Source organism: Phoca vitulina, unplaced genomic scaffold (assembly GCF_004348235.1).
Source record: "Phoca vitulina isolate PV1807 unplaced genomic scaffold, GSC_HSeal_1.0 scaffold53, whole genome shotgun sequence".
In the NCBI taxonomy this organism is placed as follows: Eukaryota; Metazoa; Chordata; class Mammalia; order Carnivora; family Phocidae; genus Phoca; species Phoca vitulina.
In genome coordinates this window covers 8,522,811-8,550,448 of record NW_022589756.1, presented here as the reverse complement: position 1 = coordinate 8,550,448, position 27,638 = coordinate 8,522,811, and the positions used below count along the sequence as shown (strand labels likewise).

The window sequence follows — 27,638 nt, the reverse complement described above, 5'->3', positions numbered from 1 at the left end:
CTTTCTTAAAAAATGAATGCCCAGGAAATACATTTTTGTTGTTGCTGAACAACTCTTATCCCCTTCTTTTCTTCTGTGCTCAGTGAAACCTTTACTTAAAGGAGAAATGCATCATCTGATATCCCTAGTAGCAGCCTTAGATACAGTAGTAAGAAATATATATTTTAAAATTGGGATTATTTTGTCTCAGTCTAATCTGTGTAACAGAAATGGCTAATTACTGGTACTTTAGAAAATACAGATTTTGTTAATGAGGCATTTTAAGTTGTATGGGAAAAGTACATTAACCTATATAAGGCACAAGATTTTAAATACAACCTTAAGAGTTTTATAGGCTATCTTCCAAAACCCATTTTCCATGGACCTTAGTTTAAGTAAAATCATAAGCATATAGACACCACTAACTTAGAATTTGAGGGAATTCAGGTATAGTGTCTACATAAGATTTAAACTGAGTAAAAATTTTGAAATCATTTGTTCCTTTATGAATATTGCAGGGTCTTGTTTTTGTTCGCTTTATGATTAAAGATTCCATAAATATGCCCTCAAGAGATTGCTTTGGCAAGTCTTATATTTTACCATGACACTCTAATACGCAGTGTGGCCAACTATGAATTACAATAATTTCTTTAATGCATTTCATTATCATTTTATAATGCATTTAATATCATTTTTCTATTTTGGCTTTAATGTATACTTTATCATAATGGAATAACATGTTATCTCTTTATATAATTTCTGGTATACTTGGAAGAACAATGGGCAATTGGAAAGGGAAGTCTAACCTAATACCTGTGTGATTTTGGCCAAAGCATTTAATCTCTCTGTGCTCAGTTTTCTCATCTGTTAACACAGAAAAAATATATAACAGCCTTCACAGGAATATCAAGAAGATCAAGTAATAATATAAGCATTAATTTGTTTTTAATTTTAAGAAAATTATAATTTAAACTTTTAAAAATAAGATCAGCTTTCCCTCAAATATTCTCAACTAGTAAGGTATAGACCTTAAGCCTGGTTCTACTTGGCTATCTTCTCAGAATCAACTTTTAGCTTTTAATTAATACATGCTACTGTGCTAATCACAACTGGTAGCAGCCGAGGTTACAATCACGTTGAAACACATCCTCCAAATCCAAAGTGTTTTCACATAAGCAATACAAAAATTTTATGTGAATGTGAGGTTTGTGAACATTGTGATAATTTCAACTTACTCTTTTTTCCTACGACCATGAAAAAAACTGGCCCATTCAAAGCATGTCTTTTTGCTTCCAACCCAAAAAATGGAGGGAATACCAACTATGAGAGCCATCAGGTATTTCATCAGAAAGAGAATCAGGTCTGGACGACTCATTTGAGTAACCTACAAGAAGGGAAAGAAAAATATCTTAAATATATAAAAAGAACTTTCTATCAAAGGCCACTATAAATCTTTTAAATAAACAATAGTAAAGTAATTCTACAAACTTGGTATTTTCATTTATACAGTTCTATAGTTAATTTTCTTGTTATATGGAAAAGATACACACTCCTGAAAATTTGACAGTAAGTTTCTATTTTATGTTTTGAGTCCTGTATTTTTCTTATTAGCTCACAATGCTATCTTCTAAAGAAAAAGATTATTAATGTAGAAAATAAGCCATGAATAAGAATAGAGGCTCAAATAATATCTATATTCTTCTTGGCCAATTCTGTTAGTCCTATCATTGGTCATTACAATATAAAAGTAGGAAAGTATTACTCTTTCCCCCCATTTTATTAATTTCTGTTCTCATCTTTTATAGCCCTTCCTTCTATCTACTTCGTTTTACTCTGCTGGCTATTTTCAAGCTTCCTCTTTAACCTATGAGTTATTTATAAGTACATTTTCTAGTTTCTAGTCAGAGGAGTTTTTAAAAATTGCTTTTTATTGTCGGTTTCAAGTTTAATTATTGTGGTCAAAGAATGTGGTCTATATTATTCTGGTTACCTTAAATTTTGGAGACTTCCTTTTGATTTAAGACACTGTCTATATAAGTATTCCTTGTGTACTTTAAAATAGCACATACTCTCTGTTGGGTACAAAATCTTCTATATGTATTAGATCAACTTTATTGGTTCTGTCATTCAAATTTTTTATATTCTCAATTTTCTGTTTACCTGTTTTTTTTTAAAAGATTTTATTTATTTACTTGAGAAAGACAGAGAATGAGCAGAACGAGGAGGGGCAGAGGGAGAAGGAGAAGGAAAAGCACTTCTCACTAAGCAGATAGCCCAGTGCGGGGCTCAATCCCAGGACCCTAGGATCATGACCTGAGCCGAGGGCAGACACTTAACAGACTGAGACACCCAGGTGCCCCTACCTATCTGCCTTAACAGAGGTATGCCAAAATCTCTCACATAACTGGGGACTCATCAGTTTTCCTTCTAATCCTGTCAGTTTTCACTTTCAAGCTTATGTTAGGTATTATGTTAATTCAATAATGCTCTAGATGCTCATTTTGCTTCTTAATACTATTCACCTTAAACTGTATTTTATCTGACATTACTATTGCCACATCAGCTTTTCGCTTCATCACAGCAACATATTTTCCAGGTGTATCTTTTCCTATTTACCAATGAATTTCTTTCAAGTCTGTCCCTTTGGGTTATACTGCCTCTTTTAAGCAGTATACAGTTTACTACCACTAAAATGTATACTCCATGAAGAGATTATTTTCCCCACTGTTTTATCCTCAGAGTCTAGACCAGTGCCTGCACATAGTAGGTACTCAATAAATACATACATTTAAAAATATACTTGGTTTTATTAGAAAAAAATTACAGTTAAAATGATCAGCACCTCCATCTTTTTTAATAAGAAAATACTCCTAGCACACTATATAGCTACCTATATTCCTTATTATTTTCCAGAAATTCAAAATAACCTTTGCAAAAATAATTATTTTTATCTTTAGTTTTGTCAAAAAGTATACCCTATGCTTACCTTTGGGTTCCCTTTTCTTCTTGCTAAAGGATGCCCTTTAAAAATTCTTACAAATAAGGTATGCCAGAGATAAATTATTTTAGTCTTTGCCTGAAAATGTCTTTATTTTGCCCTCAATCTTGAATGATAAACATTAGTTTATTGTCTTCTAGTTCCTATTGTTTCTATTTTGAAGTCTAATTGATAATCTTTTGGAGATTTACTTCCTCTCTCCAGTAGCTTTTAAATTTTTCTTTATTCTTTTCACTTTATAGTTGCACTGAATGTTTCTCATTGTGATTGATTTTTATTTTTCCTGCTTAGTATGTAGAGTGTACTTTTAATCTAAGGACCCAAGTTTTCAATTCTGGAAAATTCTCAGACATTAGGTTTTTGGTTACTGCTTCTTAGTCATTCTTATGGCTTCTTGTTCTACAACTCCCATTAGATGTATACTGAAGTTCCTCAATCCTTATTTTTTATGTCTTTTAACTACATAATTATATAGTTTTTAGTATTGTATGTCTCTCTATATTCTGTATTCTGGGTGAACTCTTTAGAACAGTTTTCTACTTCACCAATTCCCTCTTCAACCATGTCTATGTTAGGGTTCTTTCTATCTACTGATTTAATTTCCATAACTTCAATTCTAAAATGTCTAAGTAGTTCTTATATTTGTCTATTCTTATTTCATTTCTGCTAATTTATCATAATTTCTTATTCTTTTAAAATGGTTTTTATTGTTTATCTTTTGGAGAATCCTAAACATACTTATTTTTAAATAAGTCTTTAAAAAATTAATTTACTACTTTCATTTCATCTGGGAGCAAATCCATCTTCTGATTGTTGATTTTGTTGGATGCTTTCTAGGTTTGGCTTTTTTCTTTTCTGAATTGTGCTTTGGAATTTTAATTTGCAGATCTTGAGTGAGAATTTTCCCTCTCCCTTTCTCCCTTCCTCCCTCGATCCATTTATCTCACCCTGTGTCATGACTTTTTGTCTTCACCAGTGCCCACAGGGACCTCATCAAAAACCAGGTTTTATATTGGTGATTATGAACTCCAGATGTTATTGGTTACTGGAGATTCGGGTACTAAGTCATTGCAGTTTGGCTTAAATATTGGTCTTAAGGCTGTGCTGGTGTCCTCCCACATCTCTAGATAAGTAGTTTTATATTAACTACAGCTTTAGGGAACAGTTGGTATTCCTTTTACACGAACTTCCTTTCAGGAGCAGGGGAGCCTCATTTCCAATTCCTACTTTTAACCAGTGAGCCTAGTTCTGGTCCTCTGACTTCCATGTGACACTTATACTTCCTAATACACCTCAGAAACTGGATGCCCAATCACCTCTAGCTACTTCATACCTGGAGTTCAGTAGGCCCATGTTTTCCATCACTAGTTATCAATTTGCATTTCTGTTTTACAAATAAGTTTATTTTGTCTTTTAGACTGATTACATTTAAAAATTTTTATTGTTTTATCTATAAATGATTTTATGTTTATGTTTTATCTATAACTGCACATGATTACAGTTAGCCTGGTAAGCTCAAAACATAGAACTTATATTACAATCATAACCTAGAATTAAGGTGTAATTCCTTTAGAATTTACCTAAAAGTAAAAAAGCAAATATTTATAGATCATCCACTACTCTAAGAATAATTCTGTTCAAAGCCCCATGAGACTTATGAACCATATGTAAGGTTTTATTAATGTTCCCACCAAGCTGATAATCTAAATGAAAATACAAATTAAAGAAACCACTGAATAGTTAAGAACTATAATTAAGAAGAAGCAGATGAAGAGACACATAAGCAGATCACAAATAACCTCCTCATTAAAAAATACAATGGCTTCCTGTTGTTCCATTTTTTAAAAAAGATTTTATCTTTAGGTAATCTCTATACCCAACATAGGGCTCAAACTCACAACCCCGAAATCAAAAGTCACATGCTCTACTGACTGAGCCAGCCAGTTTCACTTTTTTAAAAATACTTCTATATAGCATCACTTATTGATGACTATCTCATACTTTACAAAACTTTTATCTCCCCTGACTTCTATAACACTGCGTAGTCATGATTATTCTCTTAATGAGGCATTACTTTCTTACTTTCATTACTTTCTTCTTGACTTCCTACTCCTGCTCTTCTACCATTTGCTCCCCACTACCCTCTATACAAGAGTTTTGGGTTTTTTTAAGATTTTATTTATTTGAGAGAGAGAGAGCAAACGAGAGAGAGAGAGCACAAGCAGGGTGAGGGGCACAGGGAGAAGCAGACTCCCCACTGAGCAGGAAGCCTGATGCTGGGCTCAATCCAGGACTCCAGGATCATGACTTAAGCAGAAGACAGACGCTTAACTTACTGAGCCACCCAGGCGCCCCTGTACAAGAGTTCTTAAAGCCATTCCTTGATTCTCTCTTTATACTTTCAACTAATAATTTAAACTTAGAAGTCATCTAGTTGTATTCTTTACCTAACAAGTTAACTTGCTTTCAATTTAGTTGTTCTGTGAATATAACTAGTACGGTGGTATTGATAAAATACAAGTGTGCCTCTTCCATGTTCAAATAGCTCTAGCTATTCTGCCCACCTGTCCTAGTTTTGTCCTCTGGTACTGTCAAGAATAAGACTACCATTCCAGAAGTCCTAGTCAATTCAGTAAGATACCCTGCCAGAAGTGAAACTTAAAAAAATGGTGTATTAGGAACAAAGACACAAAAAGACTAACCAGAAAATCCAAGAGAATCAACAGAAAAACAGAAACAATCAGAGTTCAGTAAGTTGGTCAAGATTAATATACAAAAATCAAATGTTTTCTTATATACTGTCAATAACCAGAGAAGAAATATGATGAAAACAATTTCATTTATAATACCAACAAAAACAAAAAATATCTAGGAATAAACCTAGCAACTAGTAAATACAAAGAAAATGATAAAACACTATCAAAGGACACAGAGAAAAACTGAAATACATAGAGATAACAGTCCATGTTTCTACATGCAAAGACTCAATATTTTAAAGATGTCAAATCAATTATCCCCCAAATTAATCCTATAAACTTGGTACAATCCAAAAAGAGCAAAAGGATTTTTCACAGAATGTTAAAAGGTAAGTATGTGATAAAAGTATTTTAAATAAATGGGAAAAAGATCATAGATTGTTTAAGAAATGATGTTGGGATGGTTGGCAATCCACCTGGAAACAAACTAATTTAGATGCCACCCCACACAAGAAAGAAAAATAAATTCTAGACAACAATAAATCAAAAAAGTATGAAAAGAATGAAGAACATTTTTATAATGGAGGTGCAGAAGGCCTTTTTAAAAAAGTAACATGAAACAAAAAAGCCATAAAAGGAAAAGACTGACAGTTTTGATTACTGAAAACTTAAAACTTCTGCAGAACAAGAAACTAATTCAAATCAATAGATTAATGACTAACTAGAAATATTAACTATATTATCTATCAATAAAGCAAATTAAGGAACAGAAACTGAAGTAATAAAAATAGAAAAAACAAAGGGAAGAAAACAGCAAATATGCACACATACAAGCACACACACAGCTACAAAGAGAACAAAACTAAAATGGCTTTATTTTGAATCTTTTGTAATTTAGACTTTATGAGATCTAAGCACAGATTGTGTGTTTTCTGTGAAAATTGAGGATCCTAAGTGAGAGGTTCTTTTTTTTTTTTATGTTAATCACCATACATTACATCACTAGTTTTTGATGTAGTGTTCCATGATTCATTGTTTGCGTATAACACCCAGTGCTCCATGTAGAACATGCCCTCTTTAATACCCATCACCAGGCTAACCCATCCCCCCAGCCCCCTCCCCTCTAGAACCCTCAGTTTGTTTCTCAGAGTCCATAGTCTCTCATGGTTCGTCTCCCCCTCTGACAAGAGATTACTTTGCTCAATTCCATTCAAATAAACTTGAAAACTGATAGAAACAAATGATAGTAAAATATAAACAAAACTGATTAAATAAAACTATGTCTCATTTATGAATTTTTATTCAGACAATTCAACAGCAAATTCAAAGAATATGCCATGACCAAATACAAAAATACAAATAGTTCAGTGATGGGTATTAAGGAGCAAACATACTGCATGGAGCACTGGGTGTTATACAAAAACAATGAATCATGGAACACTACATCAAAAACTAATGATGTACTGTATAGTGACTAACATAATAAAATTAAATTAAATTTAAAAATATGGTTCAGTATTAGGAAACCAATTTATAAATTCAACATATTGTTGGATCAAAGGGAAAATATATATAGTCATTTTCATGTATGCCAAAAGGCATTTGATAAATTAAACAGCCATTTTTGGTTTTTAAAAGTGGGCACCTGGGTAGCTCAGTTGGTTAAGTGTCTGCCTTCAGCTCAGGTCACGATCAGGGGTCCTGGGATCGAGTCCTGCATCAGGCTCCCTGCTCAGTGGGGAGTCTGCTTCTCCCTCTCCCTTTGCCCCTACCCCCTGCTCTTGTGCTCGTGCGCCCTTTCTCTCATGCACGTGTGCTCTCTCTCAAATAAATGAATAAAATATTTTTTTAAAAAGTTGTAATAACATACAAATAGATGATAAGTTCTTAAGGTGACAAAATAATTCTATCTCAATCCAAAAGTATCATGCTTAATGGGAACACTGGGAGCCACTAAATATTCTCATTAAAGTCAGGAATACAAGAAGCATATGTACTACCACCACTCTTAGTTAATCTTGTTTAATAGTTCTAACAGACTGCAATTAGACAAAAGAAACAAATTATGAGTATAGAAATTATAAAGAAGGAGATAAAATTATTATAATTTATAAGTAATATAATTTTATACTTGGAAAAGCTAAGAGAAAAAGGTAAGAACTATTACAAATCATAATCAAGGTGGCGAGGTACAAAGTAAAATACAGAAATTACTTTCATCTATATAAATAACAATCAGTAGGAAAAAAAGGTCTCCATTTGCCATTGTTACGAGCTTAACTGTGTCACCCTAAAATTCATATGTTGAAGCCCTCTCAGTACCTCAGAAGGTGACTTATTTGGTAATTAAGGTTAAATGAGGTCATATGAGTGGGTCCTAAACCAATCTTCCTTACAAGAAGAAATTTAGACACCTAGACATCAAGGATTCACCATGTGAGAAAAGACCATATGAAGAAAAGACCACTAGAAAAGACTATGTGAGGAAATAGTAAGAGGGTGACCATCCACAAAACAAGGAGAGGGGCCTCAGAGGAAACCAACCCTGCTGACACCTTGATCTTGAACTTCCAGCCTTCACAACTTTGAGAAAATAAGTTTCTGTTGTTTAAACCACCTAGTCTGGGATATTTTGTTATGGCAGCCTTAGGAAACTCATACAATCACAGTAACGAAAAAGATAAACACCTAGGAAGGAATAAATTTAATAAGATAAATGAGTGATGTGTTGGAAGAAGCTTTAAAATATACTCCCCTTAAAACATGCTCTTCACTAGAAATAATCACTATTATAAAAATGCAAATTCTTCTTGATTTAGCCATTAAATTTAACACAATTCTAATAAGAATACCAACAGAGTTATCTGGGAATCAAACAGAATGATTCTAAAGTTCATACAGAAGAACAAACAAGTAAGTCTAAACAGGAAAATGCTGAAAGAAAATAGAAATATGTAAAATTGACCTGGTGATGGATATGAAAGAGGGCATGTATTGAATGGAGCACTGGGTGTTATATGCAAACAATGAATCATGGAACACTACATCAAAAAAATAAATAAAGAGAGGAAAAAAAGCTTTAATGAGATATAATTGCTATATTAAAAATGCACATATTTTATGTATACAATTTGATGAGTTCAATGTATGCATACAACCATAAAACCATCACCACAATCAAGTAATAAACATATGCATCACCTCCAAAAAAAGAAAAAAAAGAAATATGTAAAATTGAGCTATAATAAAATTGTATAATAGAGGGCATAATTTCAGTATTTATTATATGTGATTATTTCAAATCATTCAGTAAAAAGAGGAATTATTCAAAAAGTAGATTCTAGATAGGTATCTAGAAAAAATAGCACTGAAGTCATACCATATGTCATACCAAGATAAATTCCTAGTAGATCGAAAATTCAAATGTAAAAAAAAATTAAACAACAACAAAAAAGAAACCACAAAGTTCAAGATGAAAACTGATATTCTCAGGATAGAGAATGACTTTGTACTTATGACACAAAATCTAGAAACCATAAAAGTAAAGATAGATAAATGTGACTACATAAAACCCCAAAATTTCTGCGTGGCTAAAACTTCCTTAAAAGTCAAAAGACAATAAAAAAGGTGGTATAAAATTTTTACAAATTTATGGCAGATAAAGGGGCTAAGTTTGTTAATAAAATTCTATAAATAAATAAAAGCCTACTACTTAAAGAAAACTGGCAAAATATATGGATAATTTATAGGAAATTAAATACAAATATAAGAGCTCAGGCTCCCTTACAGTTAAAAAAAAATTAAAATTATTTGATGGTTTTACTTTTTAACCTATCAGATAGGTAAGATCCAAATCTGGTAGTATGTTGTATTTGCAAATGTGTGGAGAAATATACTCTCATATATTGGAGATGGGAATATAAATTCATATGACATCACAAAACACAATTTGGCAATATTTATCAAAATTATATCCTTTATGAAGCTAATATATCAACTATATCTAAAAAAATTATACCCTTTGATCAAGCAATTCTTTTAAAAATTTATGCTACAGATCTAGTCACATATGTGAAATGATATACAAAAACTGTTTGCAACAGTAAAATATTAGAGACAATGTGTATGGTATACTATGAGGTCAGAAAAAATACTGAGAGAGACTTTTCCCTTTAGGTATTAGTCTCCAAGATATATTGTTAAATGACAAAAGCAAGATAGAGAAGTGTGTATAGTAGCTATCATTCAAGTAAAAAACAAAAAGGATATACTTGCTTGTACATGCGTAAACATCTCTGAAAGTATATACAAATTCCTTGTAACATTCAAGTCACCTTGGGAAGGGCACTAGGAAGCTGGGAGACACAGGCATAAGTGGGAGACCTTTTCCCATATACTCTTCTAACTTTTAGGTTTGAACCATATGAATACAGTATCTATTTAACACTTTTAAGAATAAAAAATAGAGAACTTCATTTTTCTAAGTCTGAGCATTCCAAATATAAAAATAAGAGGTGGGTGGGATATGAGAAAATATCCCCATTGGGGGCAGTATATAAATTGGTATAATATTTCTGATAGACAATCTCGTAATACTTACTAAAAATTGAGATGTGTACAATATTTGAGCCACAAATTCTGTTTTAAGAAATATATTCTAAAGAAATAGTAGGTCAAGGGCGCCTGGGTGGCTCAGTTGGTTAAGCGTCTGCCTTCAGCTCAGGTCATGATCCTGGAGTCCCAGGATTGAGTCCCGCACTGGGATCCCTGCTCAGCGGGGAGTCTGCTTCTCCCTCTGACCCTCCCCCCTCTCGTGCTCTCTCATTCTCTCTTTCTCAAATAAATAAAATCTTAAAAAAAAAAAAGGAAGAAATAGTACATCAATAATAGGAGATTGTTCAAAAATAAATTAAGGTACATCCAAATAATGAAATAAGTAGCCATTCAATAATGGTAATGCAAAGTGAAAAAAGGAAGATACAGTAATGTGCTTGTAAATGTTTAAGTGGCTTTCTGGATGGAGGTGAGCCCTGTTTTACAGCATCTACAAATTTTGTAGTGTAAATACCCCAACCATGCCACTTTCAAGTTACCAGTGTGATATCACTTACTGTGGAGTCACGAAGACATACACACAACTGTCTCTTGTGAGTCGGTGTGAGCCAGCTCTAGTACACTACTGGGTGTACACGGATATGTCAAATATGATCACATTTATATTTTTAAATTATATATAATATCTATATTTACCTATATTATCTATAATACCTATTATATTTATATAATATCAAATACGACTTTTTGATGTGTTTTGTTACCTACCACTACACATTGTTCTAGTTATCTATTCTTGTGTAAGAAACCACACCAAAACTTAACAGCTTAAAACAGGAACTTATTATCTTGACAGTTCTGTGAGTTGACTGGACTCAGCTGGGTGACTCTCACCTGGGTTCTCACATAGTTGCAGTTGGATGACAGATGGGGCTGGAATCATCTGAATGTAATATTGAGATGGACATATATATAAGATGGCTTCTTCACTCAAATACCAGGAATCTCAGCTACGATTGCTGGAAAAGGTGGGAGCTGGCTGGAATCTCTCTCCCACTCTCCTTCCCTTCCTCTGTTCATGCAGCCTTACCATATAGCTTATGACTACTTTGGAATTCCATACATTTTGTGGTTTCAGAGTAGGCTGACTTATTTGAGGCTGGTTCCTCCCACAGCAAGCATTCCAAGAAAACTTGAAAAAAATGGCAAAGCTTCTTATGACTTAGCCTCAGGGTCATTCAGAATCACTTCTGTTGCATTCTACTAATCAAAAGCAAGTCAAAAGCCAGCCCAATTCAAGGAAAAGAACTACACAAGAGCAAAAAGTGTAGTTCACTGGCTGGGGGCAACAGCATGTATATCTCTAGAATAGCTATCAAAATATTAGAAAAACATATAGAAAATGTAAATGCTGGTTATATTGATGGGGAGGTGTGCTTTTCCTCTGAGCATGTTTTACAATAATTTTTTCCTGATATTCTGGAATTTTTTTAAGTGGAGAAAACCATATATATATAATCAACATTTACAAAACAGGAAAACTTTCATTATATTAATGGAATGCCAAAAGCTCATGTGATACAACGTAAATCTGGATTCTGGTAGATATCAGTAAATGTTCTACAAATGAATTGCTCTAAGAAAATATAAAAAATTATATTCATATTAAATAAAGTGTATAGTGAATATGATAAATAGCTAAAGTAAGCTATATAAACAGACCAATAATCAACTAGATAGAAAACATGATGATGAACTGTAAATGAATCAATGCCCAGGACTTATATTCTGCATTTACACACACACACATACACACACACACACACCCCTTCTTGTGACTTCCTTGCATTCTCCACCATGGCACATTATTTCTTAAACACAGATTTTCACATACTAATAAGAACAAATGAATATAGGTAGTATATAAAATGAGTTCAAGATGTAAAGTACTTAGAACTGTACTTGACACCTAATAAATGCTCAAACATGTGGTACATGGGGCACTATTGTCCCAGAAGATACTAAAAAGTCCATAATAAGATATTCTGTGGTAAAATAAAATTAGGATATTATAATCCTTCCTTGGAGATTCACATGCACATTCAGATATTAAAAGCTCTGAGAAGTCCTGAAGTAAGCAACTGTTTATCTTCATTTATCCCAGTGTTTCTAATGCTATTATATATACTTAAATTTCCTCATCTGAAAACTGAGGGGTTAGAATAGGTAAATTCTAAGATTTATCCTTATAACCTATAACCCTATTAATCTTGAAAATTTTTCTAGGTAAATTAGAAATTAGTCTCTAATTTTTATTATGTCAAATTTTGCTCCAAAAGTTATTTTCCATTATTTAAAAATCTATCGTACTAGTTAACACACACATTTTAACTGTAATTATATACACTTCTGCCTCACAAAAAAGAGAAGGTTCCTATAAAAGTGGAGGGAGATAAGGGGAAGAATGAGACCATTGAGAAGCATGCTTCAAATCATGTCGGCTTATATTCGGTGAATGGTGAGAAAACAATAACTGACTGAAGAAAAACAATTATTTGTAAATGTGAGGAAGAAGGCCAAGAACCTAAAAATTAAAACTAGTCAAACCGTAATTAAAGAAGTCTGGAGGGAGATCTAATCAGAGTTGAGCAGAGACTCAGAGGTATTATGTAATGTGAAAAGAGCACTGCCCTGAGCAATGTGACCTTGTTCAAATAATTTAAAAAATAGCAGGCTTGAACTCAATGACTTTGAGGTTGCCTTCAATTCCAGATGACTGGTCATCTGCAGTCTAAAATACTCTTCTTCAGAGATCTTATACAGTCTAATCCCCTTTTATATATATATATATATATATATATATATATATATATATATATATATGTGGAATCAAAGTCTAGGGAGTTGAATTGATTTCTTCAAGGTCATATATCTAATTAATTCAGTCACTTAAATACTGAGTGCCTATTGTATCCTGGTACAAGAGATAAAACAGTAAATGAGTCAGAAAATTCTCTGCCCCACTGAACTTACATTCTAGAGAGAGGTGGCGGCAGGGTGAGGGTGGAGTGCTGTCAATTAACAAGGAAATAAAAAAATCTTATAATATCAGGTAGTCATTAACTCAGAACTAAAGCAGAGTAGGGAATAGGGTTTGAGAGGTGGTGTGTGCATGGGCCACATATTTTAGATCAAAATTGTGAGAAAAGGCATCGCCAAGAACACATTTAAATAGGGATTTGGAGTTTACTCTGCAGTTAGAGTATTTCAAGCAGAAGGAACAGCAATGACAATAATCCTGAGAGAACAAATCTGTTGTCTCTCAAGAACAAAAACAAGGAGACCAGTGTGGCTAGAGCTGAGCAAGCAAGGAGAATGGTAGGCAGTAAGTCAAAGAAGTAGGCAGGGGGCGCCTGGGTGGCTCAGTCGTTAAGCATCTGCCTTCGGCTCAGGTCATGATCCCAGGGTCCTGGGATCGAGTCCCACATCAGGCTCCCTGCTCGGCGGGAGGCCTGCTTCTCCCTCTCCCACTCCCCCTGCTTGTGTTCCTGCTCTCGCTACCTCTCTCTCTGTCAAATAAATAAATAAAATCTTTAAAAAAAAAAAAAAAAAAAAAAGAAGTAGGCAGGAACCACATTATATACGGCCCTGCAGGCAATGGTAAAAATGATAAATTTTATTCTAAGAGTAATAGGAAGTCACCGGTGGGTTTTGTTTGAAGGCACAACATGATCTCATTTATGTTTTAAAAAGTTCACCCTGGCTACGGTGTTGGAAATAAACTGTAAAGGAACAAGAATAGAAGAAGATGAATTTAAAGGCCATTGTGGAAATATCAAATGGCTTGGACTAAGGTAGAAATGAAGGTGGTGAGCAGTTGATGGACTGGGTGTGATGAGGTATATGAGAAAAAGAGGGCTCAAAAATGGCTCCTAATTTGGGTAAGAGCAACATCTGGATGATGACACCATTTACTAAATGGGGAAGAACTGGGGATGGGATGTAGGAAGAAGCAAGTTTAAGGAGAAAAACTAAGTTCTACGCCTTGTAGACTTCTAAGTGAAAATGTCATATATATGTGCGTGTGTGTGTGTGTGTGTGTGTGTGTCTGTGTGTCTGTGTCTGGAGTTCAGAAATGAAGTTGGGCTATGTAGTCTAAAACACAGGACTGGGCAAGACTACCTAGAAAAGGGCAGGGGGATAAAAAGAGATCCTAAGTGAGAAACCGTATAATTTCTTTAGTGTTTTAAACTGCATTGTACTGTTTTTCATAAATTAGAAATACTGTCCACATAACAGAAATGCTTTAATTAAAGGGTAAGAGTGCTAAAAACAAAAATTGATAACAACAACAACAAATCAGTAAAAGCAGCAACAACCAAAATCTTCAATTAGGCATGATAATACAGAGGAGAACTGGAGGACAGAGGGGATGTAACACAGAATATTTTGTATTATAAGGTTCTGGTTAAAACCAAAATTCCAGGGAAGACAAATCAGCCCCTGCCCATGGTAACTCAAGTAACACCTGCTTTGTGAACGTGTCATATGCAAAGAGTGTTGGAGCCAGAGACACTATGAAAGAATGACCAAGCTATCGCTGTAAGGAAAGCAATTTTCCCTTATAAACAAGGAAAAAAAGGGGGAAGGAAAATGCATTATTGTCGAGCTGTAAATCACAAAAAATTTAGGCAGTTATCATATAAAACAGGATCTGTAGTAGCTAGAAAGGCAAAGCTCACTAAAGAAAAATATTTAAATAAAGGAAAAGGAATACAATGTTCAGTTTTTATTTAAAAATAGCCCTGTAATGCCTGAGTGGCTCAATCGGTTAAGTGTCCGACTCTTGATTTTGGCTCAGGTCATCTCAGGGTTGTGAGATTAAGCCCTGCATTGGACTCTGCGCTCAGCTTGGAGTCGGCTTGAGATTCTCTCCCTCTCCCAGCTCACTCTCTCACTCTCTCCCTCTAAAATAAATCTTTAAAAATAAATAAATAAAAATAGTCGTATAATGAACTGAATGCCTATGGATTTTTTTTCTACTCAGGAAAAAAACTGCCGAATACCTCAGTTCCTTGTATAATTAAAATGAACAAAGGAGAAACTTCATTCTCTCATTTATAATTGTCCTTTTAAAACACTGTATTCCTATTGATGCTAAATAAATCACCTTAACAATGCAAAACAAAAATAAAAACAAAAACCTCACCTGATGTATTTCTTTGGTCTATTTACTGGGAACTAAAGGAGAATCCCAGGGAGAGATGGGAAACAATCAGCATCTACTCTAAGCCCTGTATCTTTTTTTTTTTTTTAAGATTTTATTTATTTGACAGAGAGAGACATAGCGAGAGAGGGAACACAAGCAGGGGGAGTGGGAGAGGGAGAAGCAGGCTTCCCGCCGAGCAGGGAGCCCGATGTGGGGCTCGATCCCAGGACACTGGGACCATGACCTGAGCCAAAGGCAGACACTTAACGACTGAGCCACCCAGGCGCCCCTAAGCACTGTATCTTGATTACTGTAATTTTTCTACAACAGCCTGGCTAGCTGTGAAATGCCTACATTCACTCTCTTCTGAATAACTGATCTCCTCTAATGCCACTCTAATTTTAATCAATAGAATTTTGCAATATGACTTTATTCAACCATAACATGAAAGATATTTTTCTATATTTTGTTTTTCCAAAATTAGATCCAAAATCTATCAAAGACCCTGGGACTTAAATTCTTTTTACTTATATAGAAAAAATTTTTCAGGCTAAGGGAGAAAAAAGCCTTGCAAAGAAAAAAACCATCAAGGGCATACTTTTGGCTGTTGTAGTGACCTAAATTCAATTATTGTTTCTGAGACTTTGGCTCTGAATCAGGTTGCAGAGTCCTTGGCCACTTTCCCTATGAAATGGAATCTATACTAATGGATACACATTAGGTTTGCTTTCATTTTATTTATTATTTATTTAATGTCCTCTTATATAACCTTCTTTTATGTTACTTTCTCTCTGGTTTGCTTTCATTTTTAAAAAGATTTATTACAAATGTTGGCTTATACTAAGCCTGTGGTCCCCTAAAGCCCACAGAAAAATAAACTGTTGATCAGGCTCATGTAGAATCTATCATGTTGATAAGTGACAACAGTTTTAGAATGGAGGTCTGATTCCAAATTTTGCACACTTATTACACTACTTTATCTGCCTTTTATTCTGCTTTGAAAAGTCACCTACTTACCCCATCAGATATAAAGACTTATGGTAATTCGATAGTAATTAAGACAATGATAGAAAATTAAGATAAATATAGAAAACCATGGAATAGTGAAATAAATTTCACATACAGAAACCTGATAGACGACAGAAGCAGCATTACAGATCAATAGATAAAAGACTAGTCAATAAATAACGTTAATTGGATATCTACATATTTAAAAATGGTATTTCCCCTGCACAACAGATACAAAAATAAATTCTACAGTTTAAAAATCCAAATCTGGAAAGCAGGACTTTAAAACTGCCGGACGAAAACATAGATGAATATTTTTTATGACCTTCAGATAGAGATTTCTTAAAATACATAAAAAAACAAAGAAAAAATGGATAATATAGACATTAAATTTTTAGACTTCAGCTCAACAAAAGACACCATTAAAAAAGTAAAAAGCCAAGTTAGATATCTGTATTGCATAAACTGACAAAGAAGTGTAATCCAAAATATATGTGTGCATATTTTTGTGTGTCTATAAAAAATGCAATTCACAGAAGAGGAAATCTAATTAGCTAATAAACATAAGAAAGGGGCGCCTGGGTGGCTCAGTTGGTTAAGCAACTGCCTTCAGCTCAGGTCATGATCCCAGGGTCCTGGGATCGAGTCCCACATCGGGCTCCCGGCTCAGCGGGGAGCCTGCTTCTCCCTCTGACCCTCCCCTCTCATGCTGTTTCTCTCCCGCTCACTCTCTAATAAATAAATAAATAAATAAATAAATAAAATTAAAAAAAAAAAACATAAGAAAGAAGTTCAATCTCACTAGCAATACAAATTAGGGAATTTGGGAAATTCCCACATCAGGGAAATACAAATTAAAATAGCAATGATGACTGCCAATAAGACTGGCAAAAATTAAAAAGTGTGATGATACCAAGTGATGGTGAGGATGTAGAACAATGGGAACTCTTTCATATGGGGTTCTAAATTGGTACAACCATTTTGGAAAGCAATTCAGCAACATCCTAGTAAAGCTGAAGAATCACGTTATCTTATGACCCAATAATTCCATTTTTAGGTATATATTCTAGAGAAACTCAAATGGATGAACAAGAATATTCATAGCAGAATTATTTATAATAGATGAAAAACAAGATACAATCTAAATATCCACTGTAAAATAAACTAATGTGATGTATTTATACAGTAGAATATTGAACAGCAGAGAAAGCAAATAAACACATACATATTACCATGTCTCACAGACATGTATGACAAAAGCTGCAAAAAATGCTTACAGTTTTGACACTATAGTTTTTTTTGTAATATATTTTTTAAGATTGAGTTGTGTTTTTTTTTTTTAAAGATTTTTATTTATTTATTTGACAGAGAGAGAGACAGCGAGATGGGGGAACACAAGTGGGGGAGTGGGAGAGGGAGAAGCAGGCTTCCCGCGGAGCAGGGAGCCTGATGTGGGGCTCGATCCCAGGATCCTGGAATCATGACCTGAGCCAAAGGCAGACGCTTAACGACTGAGCCACCCAGGTGCCCTGACACTATAGTTTTAAAATAAACTAATACTGTATATAATTTAGGAAAAAATACATGTGAGTAAATACATAAATAAATACACAAAAACACCAAGTTCTAAATAATGATAGTTTAGAAAAGAGGTTCAGTCAAGGAGACCTGAGGTTTTGTTAGTGTTTTTATTTATTAAATGGTTGGCAAATCTACTGATATTTGATGTATTATTCTTTATACATATCTGTATGTCAGACACATTTATAATACCTTTTAAAAAGAAAAGACAAAAAAGGAAATCAAGGATCCTATAATGATAATACTTTGTTCCTCTCAGGGAGGCAATAGTTTTAAAATTAAAGTACACTACGTAGCATAAATAGAGAGCTAGTTAGCTTTCACTAGATCTGTATCTATGTATCTTCCTTTCACTTTCCAAGTTTACCTTCTCCCATTCTGGGCCTATCAATTTATTTGTAACCCTGTGAAAAATAAGTACAGTAAGCTGATTAGGAAGGAATTAACTGGTAAGTACTCAGAAAAGTAACCACAGAATATTATTATCTCAAAAATCATGACATCTGGATATACTGCACCTATTATTTAATTAACTTCATAGAAACTCAGAAATGAGGTAAGAAACGGCTTAAAGCCAAAATTTATTCAAGAACTTAAAATGAAAACAAAAATAATACAGTTATCTCATTGTATTCTACTATTTCTTTGTTTTGATGGCATTATGGAATAGAAATAGAAATAGAAAATTTCACTTCTTCAGAAGTTACATTTGATTAACAAAGGACACCACCTTGAATTTTCATCCAAATTATACCTGATGGAAAAAATAATCACCACTCTGATGTCACTTTAGTCTTACAAATTAGAAATAACTAGAAAATGGAAAAGTATACTACATACATATACTTTACAATATGTATGCAATAATAACTGTGAAACAAATAATTAAAAAATTTTGTAGAATTTATACTTAATCTTGATGCACATAAAGAATTCTAGTCTTCATTCACAATAAAATGATGCTCATTCATCTTGTGAAAAGCATAATTCTTTCTTTTTTAGATTAAAAAAAAAACTACTTCCCCCTCAAAATAAAGGGTAAATCATTCTGAAAAGTTCCATTCTCTCTTCCAAATATGAACTGAAGAAAATAAATTCGTTTGTTATTAAGTATAAAATAATGAAACAGAAAACATGGTTTAGACTTTGCCAAGCATTACCACAGCAGATCGACTTCCTCAGCCTTACAAAAACTATTTAGGGGATAGATCATGTTCAGAAATGAGTTCTTTGAAACTCCTCAAAATTGTTCTGCAATCTCATGATTTACTGATTAAGAAAATAGGACATTAATGAAAGAAATACAAGACACAAAGAAAGGTATTTTGTGCCCATGTATTGGAAAAATTAATAGTCAGAATGTACATATTGCCCAAAGAAATCTATAGACATGTAATCCCTATCAAAATTCCAATGGCATTTTTCATAGAAATAGAACAAATAATCCTAAAATTTGTTTGGAACCACAAAAGACCCTGAATAGCCAAAGCAATCTTGAGAAAGGAGAACAAAGCTGAAGGCATCACGTTCCCTGATTTCAAACTATATTACAAAGCTACAGCAATCAAAACAGTATGGTATTGACATAAAACCAGACACACAGATCAACAGAACAAAAAAGAGAGCCCAGAAATAAACCCATGTATACATGGTCAATTAACTGACAACAAAGGAGTTAAGAATATACAATGGGGAAAGGATAGTCTCTTCAATAAACAGTGACAGGAAAACTAGACAATCACATGCAAAAGAATGAAACTAGGCCACTATCTTAAACCATACACAAAAATTAATTCAAAATGGATTAAAGACTTGAATGTAAGATCTGACACCATTTAACTCCTAGGAGAAAACATAGGCAGTAAGCTCCTTGACATTGGTCTTGGCGATGAGTTTGGGGATCAGACATCAAAAGCAAAAGTTAACAAAAGCAAAACTAAACAAATTGTACTACGTCAAACTTAAAAGCTTCTGTATAGTAAAGGAAACCATCAACAAAAGGAAAAGGCAGCCTACTGAATGGGAGAAAATATTTGCAAATCATAGAGCTGATAAGGGATTAATATTTAAAATAAATAACTCATATGACTTAAGAGCAAAACAATCTAATTTAAAAAAAGGCAGAAGATCTGAACAGTTTTTTAAAGAAGACCTACAGATGGCCAACAGGTACATGAAAAGATGCTCAACATCACTGATATCACGGAAATGAAAATCAAAACCACAATACCACCTCACACCTGTTGGACTATTATCAAAAAGATAAGAGGGCACCTGGGTGGCTCAGTTGGTTAAGTGACTGCCTTCGGCTCAGGTCATGATCCCAGAGTCCCGGGATTGAGTCCTGCATTGGGCTCCCTGCTCAGCAGGGAATCTGCTTCTCCCTCTGACCCTACCCCCTCTTGTGCTCTCTCTCTCAAATAAATAAATAAAATCTTAAAAAAAAAAAGATAAGAATGTGCCAGCAAGGATGGGAAAAAAGGAAACCCTTGTTCACTGCTGGTGGGAATGTAAAGTGGTACAGGCACAAAGGAAAACAGTATGGAAGTTCCTCAAAAACTTAAAAATAGAACTACCATATGATCCAGCAATTCCCCTTCTGAGTATTTCTCAAAAGAATATGAAAACACTAACTTGAAAAGATATATGCACCCTCATGTTCACTGCAGCATGATTTACAGTATCAAGATATAGAAACAACCTGTGTCCATGGATAAAGAAAATGTGGTGTGTGTACACACATACACACAAATATTAGTCAGCCATGAAAAAGGACAAAATCTTGCCATTTTTGACAGTATGGATGAAGCTTGAGAGCATCATGCTAAATAAAAAAAGTCAAACAGAGGAAGACACATAATGTATGATCTCACTTATATGTGGAATCCAAACAACAACAACAACAAAACCAAGCTCACAGGTACAAAGAACAGATTGGTCGTTAAGAAATGGGTGAAGGGGGTCAAAAGGTACAAACTTCCAGTTACAAAATAAAAAAGTCATGGGGATGTAATGTACAGCAATGGTGACTATAGTTAATAATATGGTATCGCATATTTGGAAGCTGAAAGAGTAAATCTTAACAATTCTCATCACAAGAAAAAATTTTTTATAATTATGTATGGTGATGAATGTTAACTATTGTGGTGATCCTTTCACAATATATACAAACATTGAATCATTATGCTGTACACCAGAAACTACTATGTCAATTATACCTCAATTTGAAAAAAACTGATCTCACTTTTTTTTTAAGATTTTGGTTTTTTATAAAGTAATCTCTACACCCAGTGTGGGGCTCAAACCCACAACCCCAGGATCAAGAGTTGCGTACTCCACTGACTGAGCCGGCCAGGTGCCCTGATCTCACATTTTTATAATACATAAACTAATACAACTTTTCATTTGGGAAAAAAATAGGTACAACCAAACTTTTTAATTTCTTGAATATATTCTGAAACTCCAGAATAACTTTCCAGAAAGCATATGAGTTTCTATTAATCATATTCACTTTAAAAAATATTTTTCCTTTTCAATTAGTTTTAGGCCAAGGCTAGGATAGCTCTTTTAAGTTTTCATTAAGATTATAACATGCATGAAATATGGTTTTATGGTTCTAATTTACATTTACAGGTATAAAGCAAAAGTTATGACATCTAACAGCAAAATACATGGTTAATTATGCTTTCTGGGTCTTAAGGTCATAAAATGGTTAAGGAAAGAAGGGAATTAAATTTAGTGACTTCTTACTGTGTGCTGAGCTTTTAAGTATCTTAGGACTTTTATTTCTCAAAACAGTCTCATGGAAAAAGAAATTCTGCAAATATATACAAGTAACTATAAAGGGGGTGAAAATTTAGAATATGAAGAATATAAGTAGAAATAATGCTTTTTACTATATATTTTTAACATTATAAATCATGCTAAGACATCATCTACTCAAAAAATTAAATTAAAAAAACATAATTAGAAAGAAAAAAAAAATCCTAAAGAGCAAGAGGCTTATGATGGAGAGAAACCAAAAAAAGGGTGGAGGGAGGAGGGCATTTTATCAGGGATTCTACCTCACCATTGATTGATTTACTTTTTTAGAGAAAGAGCACAGCAGGGTGGGGTGGGGAGGAGTAGAGGAAGAGAGAAAGAGACAATCTTGAGCAGGCTCCATACCCAGTGCAGAGCGCAAGGTGGGCTTGATCTCATCACCCTGAGATCATGACCTAAGCCAAAATCCGCTTAATCCAGGTGCCTCCACTAATTAATTTCTGATGCAATTCATTGACTGAAGCATTAATCCAATTCTGGTCTATACATACATTTGTCCTTTTTTTCTACGTATATATTTTAAAACCCCAAATTATGTATTTTTATTAACATTTTACAGAAACAGTATTTGTTTAGCTTTATATACATACAATTTTATTCCCTCATCATTCTTTCATCTCCTACTATCCTCCAGAGATCATTTTCAAGAAGAATCTTGAAATAAAACCTTTAGAAATGCCTTTAGTGCAAGTCTCTTGGTGACAGATTCTCATTTGTTGTTTTTATGGAAATGGCTTCATCTCATCCTTGTTCTTGAGAACACGTTGAATTCTCCAGAAGATGCAGAGATGAATTTTGCGTACAAGATGTTTATAAGGAAGAGATCTGTGAAGGAAAGGGGTGGAAGCAGGACTGGGCAAAGGAAGAAGTGACTTGCCTGCCATGAATTCTCAGATAAGCCTCCACAAACTGGTACGGAGCTCTGGAGCAAATAATGACCTTCCAAAGGTCCCATGTTGGGCCAATAGCCAGGCCTTTTTAGCCCATCCAGCAATTGCTAGTTGCAGGCCATCCCAGGAAGGGCATGAAGTCAGAGAAGGCAGCTCTCTGCAGCTGAAGGGTGTCTGCTAACCACACTTCCTGCAACTGAGCAGTAAGTCTTTTTTTGAAGGGGATCTGGCAGTGCATCTCCATGTTTACCACAAGTTTCACAAGGTGCAAAATTCTGGTTGAAATTTTTTTCTCTCCATATTTTAGAGATAATATTATACTGTCTTCTAGCTTTCATTATCATTGAGGACTCTATAGTTCTGTTGGTCTTTTTTGTTATTGTTGTTTTTGTTGATCTGTCCTTTCTTTGGACTGTTTTCAAGATTTTTGTCTCTGTTTTTCCCCCAAAATTTCACAGAAGTGTTGATTTCTTTTTATTTATCCTGCTAGGGCTATACAGTACCTCCCTGATCTGTGGATTCACGTTAGCAGTTTTGGAAAATTTGCAGCCATTATCTCCTTAAATATTATCTCTTCTGCATTATCTCCATTTTCTCCTCAAGAAACTCACTCCTTGGACTCTAATTAACCTCTTTTTAGGACTTTTCATTCTGTCCTCCATCTCTCTTAACGTTACTTTCATATTTTCCTTGTCTCTCTTGCTGCATTCTGGATAACTTTATTTTCACCTACATACACTAGTTCATTAAATTTCTCTTCAAACAGCAGTCTAAACTGTGGTTTTGCATTTCAGAAATCCACTGAGTTTCTATTTCAAAAATTATGTTTCTAGACACCTAATTTTTAGAAAAACTTATTTATTCCAAGTAGTTTCTTGGAGATTGGTAATCTTTATGACTATATCTGTTATTTCTATAAATATTACATGCTTATTCAGTATCTCACAATTTCAGTATCTGTAGTTCTAAGTTTGATGTTGTTCTATCCAATGACTCTCAGTCATAGGGGCTTGTTTTTTCATGTGTTTGGTAACATTATATTGTGAGCTCTTTGGTTAATCAATCAGTGGGGATCCTGCAGAAAGAATTTGCTTCTGCTGATTGCCAGGAGGTATAATTAACTTGCTAACACTTCAACCTCTGACCCTGGTGACCTAGGCTCACAAGAGAGTACCTGACTCCCTGTCTTAACATTAAATTCCCAGCTGGCCCAGGTCTCAATTTCCACCACCAACCACCACACTCAGGCAGCCCTTACCCTCCCATCTGCCTGAGAGCCCCTATTTGACCAGCCCTAACTCCTTATGTGCTGGCTCCAATTCATAATTATTTTTGAAGTGAGGAACCACTTGGAGATCTCTCTTAAGTCATGTAAGATCTGTGATGTCTCAAATAATGTGTTCTTCCCAGATTTCATTGGTTCAGGCTTTAATTGTTGATGCTTCCATTCAGACATATTGTCAGAAGTCTTATTGTCATTAGGAAGTGGAGCATATTTTTAATTTTGCTAATGCTCTACTTTAAGACAAAACTTCTCAGAGCCCTTTAGCAAACTTACAAAATATTAGTGACCTCAATGACCTTAACAGAGTCTATAAAGTCACTGATAGAGAATATTTGTGATTCACTAAAGGACATAAAATGGAAGATTTCACATTTGACATGATCAGGCAGGTTGTTAGCATTAAAAAAAAAAAATCACACACACACAAAATATTTATTTGAACTTAAAATAGTTAAACATCCAATGTAAGGTTGAGGCTTTTTCTTTATTGCTCATCTGCTAGTATTTCAGTTTTTTCTTACATGCTACAAGCTTATCACCATCCGTGATTTCTACTTTATTTCTTTAAAGTAAACGTAGCAAATACTCATGAAGCAATCTATGTGCAAATCCTAGATTTTTACAGTCTCCTCAACCAGATCTTTAACAGTTCATCTTGCCTATATTAACTTCAATAATAATCTTTTTAAAAAACAACTTGACTTCATCAAATCTTTCCAAAGCAATCAACTTGTTTTCATGAAAATAATGCTTTCTTGGGGTGCCTGGGTGGCTCAGTTGGTTAAGCGTCCTACTCTTGATTTTGGCTCAGGTCATGATCTCAGGGTCCTGGGATAGAGCCCTGTGCTGGGCTCCCTGTTCAGCAGGGAATCTGCTTAAGGATTCTCTCTCCCTTGCCCCTCCCCCTCACTCACCCTGTATCTCCCTCTCTAAAATAAATAAATCTTAAAAAAAAAAAGGATGCTTTCTTTTCCAATCATTCTTCACTGATTTACCTAATATTTAATTCAATTCCATACTGAAGTAACACATGCTACTTAACATAAACAGGTTCTAGATAAACATAATGAATTTAGATAGACATAATAAACACCATTAACACATAACTACTGGTAAGGAAGAAAAGTCTGCAGGTATTCCAGAAAATAGTCTTCCAGGAGAAGCATCCAACATGCACTGGTCATCAGTTTATTTTATAGAAGGCTTGGGAAATATCCTCCAACCTAGCAAGCCAGCTAATCTGAAAAGTGAGTTATTTTGAGCATATTGGTATCTGTACATGGCACTTTTTAATTTTTGAGGGAGCTCAAGTCTCACCTCCTGGTTCTACCTCTACAGAAAGGTGTCTGATATGGGCCAAGAACAAAGTGGAATCCAGAGAGGACAAATAAGCCACTGTACTAACAGATGAACATTTTGTAGGAGAAGGAAAATAACTGAAAAGGATTGGGTGAAAACTCTAATAACCTCTTTCTCTTTTTTCCCTTGCTGATGTGTCCCTTCCATTGGAAGGGCTATTAGAATTAGGAAGGAATCGGGAAGAAAATAAGCATAGAGAAGGGTAGTTTATGAAGGCTCAGCTTTAGGCCTTAGGTAGAAGAGCTATCATTTTCAGATCTTCACTCACTTTCTCCAATTATGGTGCAAGTAAACCTCAGAAGACCAGAAGTCGACCTTGGGTAAAATTTATAAGGCAGTTCTTTTGGCCTTTCTCTTGTTAAGAGGGCAAGAGGAAATCCTCTAGATAGATAAATGGACACACACACATTGCTTTGCAAAAATCACTGTAAGCAGGTAGTCAAAAATTTGGGCTTTCAAATTATAGCCAACATTCTCTTTCTATCAGCTATGCAAAATAATACTGTAATGTTCACATAAGAACATGTATTTGCATGCATAGTGCTTGTATTTGGTGGTAAATTTAAGACATCACTTATTTTAATTTTTTCCATAGTTACCCTTTGAGATTGAAGTGCTATATTTTATTTGAGGGTTAAGATGATAAAACATTTGGGACGCCTGGGTGGCTCAGTCGTTAAGCGTCTGCCTTCGGCTCAGGTCATGATCCCAGGGTCCTGGGATCGAGTCCCGCATCGGGCTCCCTGCTCAGCGGGAAGCCTGCTTCTCCCTCTCCCACTCCCCCTGCTTGTGTTCCCTCTCTCGCTGTCTCTCTCTCTCTGTTGAAAAATAAAATAAAAAATCTTTAAAAAAAAAAAAAAAAAAGATGATAAAACATTTATCTAAGAAATTGTTAAAGTGATTATCTGGTCACTTTTAAACTTTAGGACCTCAGGAAGCATTTCCCTACTCAACTTATAAAGAGACATATTTTAACTTGGCTATGAAAAATTTTCATTGGACATGCTGGAAGAATAAATGTACTCTTCTAAATTAATCTTTGTATACTTACTAAACAACTTGTATTTTTAGCTATAAAATAATCCATATCATATTTAAGATGTTTTCACTAGATTTCTCCGTATTTTTTTTAAAGGAACCAAAGAGTAAGAACTCACTTTAGTCACAGAATTATCTGATTTCCATATTGATTTTCTCCTACTGAGCTAATGAATTCCTTCAGAGTAGAAGCTGTATTTCGGCACCGTTGCTTTCTCAGCAACTATCAATATGCCTGAATGTTAGATATATGTAATAAATGGTTGTTGCATTAATGAATTTTATATAGGAAGGGAAAAAAGAAACTGTGGCTTATGGGAGAAAAGTTTCTAGATTCATTTAATACTAGACTGGTAAGAACATTAGAGATGATTCAAATTGATCCCCTAACTTTAGAGATGAAGAAATTACAAACTGAGTGGTCTAAAGACACAAAGTTAATCAGAGATACAGCCAGAAATAGAATGTCTCCCAAATACTCAGTCATATAAGTGGTTTTTTGTTTTTGTTTGTTTGTTTTGCATAAGAAGAGGTGTAAAGTGATGTAGAACTGTGGGCTTTGGAATCAGAAAGACAATTCACATCCCAGCTCTATCACTGTATGAATTTGGGTAAGTTGTATAATTACATGAGACTCAATTCCCGCATTTGTAAAATTGAGTACAATCTAACTTACTGGGCTATTCTGAGGATTAAATGAGATATGTGTATAAATTTGCTGAATACAGGACCTGGTGCACCGTATACTTAATAACTAGAAGCTTCTATGATTATTATATTATGTTGCTTTCTATTTTACTAATCCCATAAACTACTGAAATTATTTCTTCTTAAATTGGTATGGTGATGCCTTCAAAGACTACTGGAAATAAGATTTATTGGCATGTCTTTATTATAGTGACATACTAGAATTTATTTGTATTTATTACAGTGATAAAATAGAACTAGATTGTACTGAATTTTTTTTTTAAGTAAACTACACTCAACATGGGTCTTGAACTCATGAACCTGGAGATCAAGAGTCACATGCTCAGGGTACCTGGGTGGCTCACTCAGGTCATGATCTCAGGGTACTGGGATCGAGCCCCGAGTCGGGCTCCCTGCTCAGCTCCCTGCTTCTCCCTCTCCCTCTGCCTGCCTCTTCCCCCTGCTTGTACTCTCCCTCTCTCTGTCAAATAAATAAATAAAATCTTAAAAAAATAAAAAAGTCACATGCTCT

General features: G+C 34.3%; 1 protein-coding gene across 1 annotated transcript in view; it reads right to left on the bottom strand.

Moving 5' to 3' along the window:
- FZD3 (frizzled class receptor 3) overlaps nucleotides 1–27,638 on the bottom strand; it is a 107,613-nt gene that overhangs the window by 30,163 nt on the left and 49,812 nt on the right. Inside the window, exon 5 of the mRNA XM_032388991.1 lies at nucleotides 1,215–1,363. Within this exon, the coding sequence (XP_032244882.1) occupies nucleotides 1,215–1,363 (149 nt within the window). The remainder of the gene's footprint in view (nucleotides 1–1,214; nucleotides 1,364–27,638) is intronic.